At 36.3% G+C, this 7,434-nt stretch overlaps 1 protein-coding gene across 2 annotated transcripts in view; it reads right to left on the minus strand.

Moving 5' to 3' along the window:
* Positions 1–273: 273 nt before the first annotated feature.
* The window catches only part of LOC111368089 (ABC transporter B family member 15-like), an 11,210-nt gene continuing 4,049 nt past the window's right edge, over positions 274–7,434 (minus strand). The window contains exons 1-7 of one of the 2 annotated variants that reach the window (XM_022989281.1): positions 6,323–6,644; positions 4,887–4,941; positions 4,621–4,799; positions 4,075–4,532; positions 3,409–3,949; positions 2,346–3,242; positions 274–1,741 (exon numbers count right to left, since the gene is read on the minus strand). In XM_022989281.1, coding sequence (XP_022845049.1) covers positions 362–1,741; positions 2,346–3,242; positions 3,409–3,949; positions 4,075–4,532; positions 4,621–4,799; positions 4,887–4,941; positions 6,323–6,535 — 3,723 coding nt within the window. In that variant the 5' untranslated portion in view covers positions 6,536–6,644 and the 3' untranslated portion in view covers positions 274–361. Of the gene's footprint in view, positions 1,742–2,345; positions 3,243–3,408; positions 3,950–4,074; positions 4,533–4,620; positions 4,800–4,886; positions 4,942–6,322; positions 6,645–7,434 lie in introns of those variants that run through there. The other variant, XM_022989282.1, reaches the window with a different exon arrangement.

Genomic DNA, 7,434 nt, shown 5'->3' on the forward strand with positions numbered 1-7,434 from the left:
AACATCCAAACAATGAATTTGGAGACGGAGATAGTGGAAGCGCTTCAACAGTAACTTGTAAAAAAAGCGATATAATGGAACTTGTTTCAAAATTTCACATAACACAGCTAAAAATAGCTTACCCGCGTCGATGTCGGAAAAGAAGGTCATGATGTCATGGAGTTTTGAGCGAAAGTTGTGAATGTGGATTTTAAGATAGCACCTTAAGTTACCAAACAAAGAGAACTCCACAAACAGAACATTATTTCATTACACTAGCAATACTCCGTACACTGGAATTTAATGGAATGAGAAAGTCAATAGAATATCATTCCATTTACAATTTAGTGGAATATTAAGTGCTCAAATAATAAACAGTGAATCAATTGGTTGATTGAGTGCTAGGAGTTCTTTGGAGACTAACTAATGAATAGTACGCTCCCTTTGGCCCTTTAGCTAACAAGGAAGAATGAGTTCCTTGTTCTACCACTTTTCCTTTGCTTAAAACAGCAATCACATCACAATTTTGTATGGTACTAAGCCTGTGTGCCTCAACTACACTAGTCCTCCCAACCATCACACGCTCAAGTGCATCTTCCACCTCCTTCGACTGGCTGTCTAGCGCACTTGTGGCATCGTCTAGTAACAAAACTGCTGGATTTTTCAAAATGGCTCGTGCTATTGCAATTCGCTGCTTCTGCCCATCGGATAGTTGTAGCCCTCTATCGCCACACCATGTATCGTACCCATCCTTCAAACTTGCAATAAAATCATGGGCGTTTGCTGCCTTAGCTACCGCGATGATCTCAGCTTCATCGACGTGTTCTGATGCTCCATATGTGATATTTTGACGTATGGTTCCGACAAATAATGTGGGCTCTTGGCTCACAAGTGCAATATGCTTCCTCATTGACCTTAGGTCATTTGACCTTATATCCTGGCCATCGATTTTCACTACTCCTTTAATTGGATCATAAAATCTTTCAATCAAACCTATTATGGTTGATTTTCCAGAGCCACTTTCTCCAACTAGTGCTGTTGATTTTCCAGCTTCGATTATAATTGACAAGCCTTTGAAGATCATCACTTTGGGCCTAGCAGGGTAGGCAAAATCAACATCTTGCAACTCCACATGTCCAGTTAACTCATTAAGTTTGTGCCCTTCTGGATCCTCTGGCTCAATTAAGGAACGCCGATCCAGCACTGCAAAAACTGATCCAACTGATTCAGAACCTTTTGCTAGATCATTTGTCGTAGTCCCAGCATCGGCTATAACACGGCCTGTGCTCACCAAGATCATGAACGTTTGGAACAGTGCTTTTGATCCCATGAAACCTTCTGCAACCAGTTTACCACCATACCAGAAATCCAAAGCCCAAGTTAATGTCATAAGGCCTTGAGAGGTCCCAAGCCCTATACCTGCAAACCATGATTGGCGAATATTTTCTTTTTGTTGGCCTTCTTGGGATTTCTCGATCATCTGTAAAATTCTTGTTTGGGAGGAGAAGGCTGTAACAGTACGAATATTGGAAACAGCTTCTGCTGCAAGCTTGCTGCTTTCATCTTGGGCTTTGATGGCCTTTTTGGACATGCTTTTGAGTAGGACATGCTTGCAATAGTAGCAGATTATGATAATGGGTTGTGCTGCTATCATTACCAACGCGAGCTTCCAGGCTATAATCAATCCCATGGTGCAAGCAATGGTCACTGCTGCAAAAGTTTGGAGAAGAAGTGACATCCTCTCGCCCACCAACGATTGGACCTGTAGAAATGTGAGGCACCAATTTGTTATTAGATTCGATATATGATAATAAGATATGGTACTTGAAGTATCCTCCATTTTACAGATGCACTGCACTAATCTTTTCTCAGACACATAGGACTAAGCAAGATGGTACTTGGTTATTGTTTCCAGATGGTAAGATGTGTTAAAAGATGCTATTTAACAGAATTCCAAACAGATTACTCCATTTTGAAGACACAATCTCCATCGAATAGGGCATTTTGGGGGTCATTTGGCTAATCCTATTATGACACTGTAATAAAACACTGCTCAGCCATCAAAATGCAAATTTGTTTATTGAAATTTTAAGATCCTGTAACCCAAAAATGGCAAGATTTCTCCCATTGAAATATTGGCATATTGAAAGATTTGGACATCTACTTACTTCTTCTATCTTGGGAAAGAAGTTAAAATAAATTCTATTAGAACTAAACTCGTTAATATAGCACATGCTATAACTACTTGTATATATATTGAAGTAGAAAATAAATTAAAAAGATAATGAAAAAATAATTTGCAATATTTTTTCTCTTAGCAGACAAAATTTGTTACTTCATTATAGAAGAGTATTTAATGAACTTACCACATTGGCATCTTTGTCTAGTCTAGAGCAAATAGCACCAGTGGAATTCTCATCCTGATCAAACCAACCAACTTCAAAACTGAGTATCTTTGAAAACATTCTCTCTTTGATTCTTTTTGTCAAATACTGCCCCATGGCAGCAAAATTATAATGTTGGAAAATGTTGATCAACAGCGCGAAAATTGCCAACCCGAGAAAACTCAAAGAATATATTGCCGTCTTTTTCTTAATTATGCTGTGGTCCGTCTGAAAGTACATAGATATCAGTGATCCCATAGTAAATGCATAAACTGGCTGAATTGCACCGGATAGCAATGCGCTTATACATCCTAATATTGCTTGCCTCCATTCGGGCAAATTCATAGCCAGTAGTCTTCTAAATGAAGGCACAGGTAAAACTTCATTACTGGAAATTCTGGCAATCTTCGCTCCTTGGCTTGGTGCTACAGTGTTACTTGTACTGGCCTCACCAACAATTGATAGTCTTTTACTATCTGAGTTCTGAATATCGTTTGCAGTGGATACCGATGCAGCCACACTATTAACATTTGCAGACTCCTTTTTGTTCTCAGTTTGCTGTAGATGGACAAGTGAACTGTATAAGCTATTTCTATCCTCGATAAGCTCATCGTGTGAGCCAATCTCCATGACCTCTCCCTTTTGGACAACAGAAATTATGTCAGCATTTTGGATTATGGAAAGACGGTGTGCTATGATAATGGTGGTGCGTCCTTCAATAGCTTTATCAAGTGCTTCCTGAACAACTTGCTCCGATTCAGAGTCTAGAGCACTGGTTGCCTCATCAAGTAGGAGAATTCTCGGTTCCTTGATCAAGGCTCTTGCTATAGCAATTCTTTGCTTCTGCCCGCCAGATAGTTGTACTCCTCTCTCACCGACCTGAAAATTTTAATAGTTTAGTGGATGATCAAAGGTGGGAACACCACATCAATAATTTAAAATAAGTTGAATTCTAGTAAAATCAAAAAATAAGGATGTCAAAAGCCATCATAAGAGTGATTTATCAATAACAAAATAAAGGAACAAAAAGACATGTGAGGCATACCTGAGTCTCGTAACCATGAGGCAATTGAGTAATGAAATTATGAGCATTAGAAGCTTTGGCAGCTTCAATAACCTCTTGAAAAGATGCATCCTCTTTGCCAAAAATTATGTTCTCTTTAATTGTGGTAGCAAATAGGGCTGGCTCCTGACTAACCAGTCCCATTTGTGATCTCAGCCATTTCAGTTGCAACTTATCAATGGCAACCCCATCAAGAAGAACTTCACCATTGAGTGGATCATAAAATCTCTGCAATAAAGCAATCACTGTTGACTTTCCAGACCCACTTCCTCCAACCAATGCCATTGTCTTTCCTGCTGGGATTCTTAAACTGAAATCTTTGAAAATAATGCTTTCAGGCCTCGATGGGTATGCAAATTCAATATGTTTAAATTCAACTTCTCCTCTAACATTTTGTAATGTTAGGCCTTCCTTGTTGTCCGAATCGATTTTTGGGACTCTTGATATGATATCTGTTATGCGTTCTCCAGCTGCAATTACTTCGGAGAAGTACCTAAGGTTAGACAAACCAGTACCCAACACTCTGTTCCACCAGAAACAAAAGCCATGACTAGTAAATTCATAGACAATATTTTTAATTAGGTAATAGTATTGATGTTAAAAAATAAAAAGGGTGCTATATGTATAGAAATGGAAAGAAATCCTTACAATACACCCATAGCAATAGTGGCACCAACTTCAAAGACAGTTCCTCCTTTAGCTCCGTGATACATGACCAATGTACTACCATAATAAGAAATAAAAGACCAAATTGCAAAGACGATGCCTTTACTACCAATAGCCAAGCCTTTGGCTAAACCTTGCCTTAATCCAAATTTTACAGTCCCTTGAAGAGCAGCAGAATACTCAGCTTGAGTCTTGCTCTCCGCTACAAATGAGTAGACTGTTCGAATGGAAGAAATAGCCTGGTCCACAATTGTATATGTCTTACTGTTCTCATCCCTAATCTTTTGTGCAATGCCCATCAGAGATTTTCCATAAATCAAACCTGGTATCACAGATAATACTGCAAATGGAAGTCCCACAACTGCTAGCCTCCAGACCATCAAGAAGGCCATTATATATGCCCCCGCAATAGTCCAGGAACTCACCAAAAAAACTGGAACCTGATTTTTTTTTTTAATTCAACTAACTAATTAATTAGCATATCGTACAAACATATCATAAAAATTGAAAGAAACAAGATTGACCAACCTTTTGACTAATGACATCTTGAATTACAAGACTATCGCTGGAAACACTTGCTATGACATCTGCTGTAGAGGTTACATGCAAATCAAAGTAGCCCACATCTTGCCTAAGTACTGCTTTCAAATAACTTGTTCTTAAACGTGAAGCCTGTCGCTCGGCTGTTCTTGTCCAACAATAACCCTCTAGAGAAAAACAAATTTAAATTCGATTCAATTTCAAACCTTCTTTTTTGTTGGATCTAGTATCATCTACGGGTAAGATGGACCTACCAAGGAAACAAGCAACACATTGCCCACAAGCCAGATAACAGAAACCCAATGCATTCTGTCACCCAAAAAATCCAATTCCAGGTGACAATATTAGCATGGAGTGAACTATATCAATTCGTAGCTTCAACAATTAGATGACTCAAATAAGGAAACAAACTAAGAAAATTTGCTTAGTCATTTATATTAGAATTTGGGTGTGACTCGAATTCTTTATTGAAAATAATTAAGAGTTCTAATTGAAGTGCACGTTAAGAGAAATTCAATTTTGGAATGCTTTTGGAATCCTATTCAAAGCCTACAGGACAAATTCTAGTCGAAATTCTATTTAGAAGCCTATTAGGAGTTAGAATTTGTGTTGAATTTAAAGAAATCAAGATAAGAAAACTTTTGGGTATCTTATTTCATCTACAACTCTACTTTTAGGGTTTGGATTGTTCCTTTATATTTTTGACTCTTCTCTGTAATTTAGTCGGGTTGTTTAACCTCATTATAAGTTAGAAACATTGTAAACACATAATCTTTGTTCTCTTTCTCCATATTATAGTAAAATCTCCATCTTCTGTAAATTATTTTCTTCTTATGTTCTTGTGATCTTTATTGTTCCTTTTTCATTAAAGTGGTTTCAAATCTGGTCCGATTTATAACAATTTACAATGTAAAAATTGTAATTTAACTTAAATTACTAGAATGATAAATTTATACACATGAAAATGATGTTCCATAAATTTGATTCTATTAAAACTTAGGATTTCATCCTCAAAGGTAAACCTTATTAAGAGGAGTAGTTTAAATCTTTATAAATTGGTATATATTTTCATCTTTATCCAATGTAAAATTTTATCCCTTAATAGATAATGGCTCGTTTGAGTTTAATAGGCTCTGATACCATATTAAGATTTGGGGTTCCATTTTAAAAGATCTTAACCTCGTTAAAAATGGTAGTCTAAGCTCTTATAAATTGATCTATGTTTACATATACCACAACCCTACCACTAGGCACAAAGATTCAATGTGTCATTAATAATGGAAGCTATCTATACCAACAAAAGTGCCATTTTCCTATGCTTTTTTAATTAGAGTAAGAGTCTCTCCTTGCCTACTTACTTATCTGTTTGAATTGGATAGCATCTCCCAACCCCATTTTCACGGTTTAGGCTGCTTTCATTTTGCTCACCACTATTATGAGATTCACTTTTGCTTTATTTATTAATGTCTGAGATTGCTTCGCTCTTGTAATCTTAATTAATATGAAAGCAGTAATTTGCTATATGTGCTAAAGTTTAAGGACCAATTGTGCAATGTTTTTAACAGAAAAAAAAAAAAGTGAAATTGTAACGACTTGAATTCGAACTCACGTGTAGAAGGCAACATATTCCAAATTTTAACACCGTGCTACAAAAATAGAAGTCACAAATAGAAGAACGAAGAGAAGGAACCTGATTGACGACTTCCGTGAAATATTTAAATATTGAGGCGTTCTGAGCACCAATATTGTTCATCAGCTTTGCAGTGATATTCGTCATTAATGGAATTGAAATTCCATCACCAGCTGCTCCCAAGAATCCCATAATCATCAAGAAAATATCAAACCCATCTGCATGACTGAAAATTGACCAAATAGAACTATTCTTCTTCATATTCATTTTCATTCCCAGTTATTGAGTTCAGTGCCTTATGCAAGTTCTTCGTTAGCAACTTTTAAGAAGAAGAATTGAGCATCAAGGAGATTTTCTACTATTTCTATTTTTGCTTAGTAGAGACACTTGCTGTCTTGAATAAGATTCGCTCAATGGGTATATATATAGCAGAAGGATGGTTTTCACTGCGAAAGCGAAAAAGCACAAACATTTACCTGTAACCACCTCATTTTAATCGTCAAATAAAAGAACATGCTTTTACTAAGCTAAGATTTGTCTCATAGCCAAAATGGATAGAAATTCATGCAGTTGACCACAACGCGTTAATTATGCCAATGGCCATTGAAGTTATTTTCTTGTTGATTGTTTTCAACCGTTACATTAATAGTCACTCGGTTAAAAATATTAATGTTAACTCCTACGTGCCAACATGTCACTAAATAACGTTATTTTTCACGTCAAGTCAGCAAAATTTGTGAGGTGTGAATTGTGATCAATTAGTGTTAAAATGGACGGGCATTGAACGCTCGTGATAAGTCGGTGACTTGGTCCATTAAAAATTTAAATTGAAACCAGTCTAACATGCTTCAAGCAGATTTATGGGTGTCTGCCACTTACGGCTGGCTGTGCCGAATTGGATTTCTCAACCTATTGATTCATGACGATTGGCCTAGTCAACTTGATTTATTTGAAATAGTGTACTAATTATACTAGTAAATGACAATTCTAAACGTAAAGTACTTTTTTATAATTCAAAAATACGATAATTTGCAAATATTGTAATGACAATTTTTACTTTTTTCAATTATATAATTAACTAATTTTTTTTCCCTAAATTGATCTAGATTCTCAAGGAATTAGTGAATAATTAGATGTTAATACTAAATCCTGTCTTACTAGAATCTATATGC

The sequence above is a fragment of the Olea europaea genome, chromosome 18 (assembly GCF_002742605.1).
Source record: "Olea europaea var. sylvestris chromosome 18, O_europaea_v1, whole genome shotgun sequence".
Lineage (NCBI taxonomy): Eukaryota > Viridiplantae > Streptophyta > Magnoliopsida > Lamiales > Oleaceae > Olea > Olea europaea.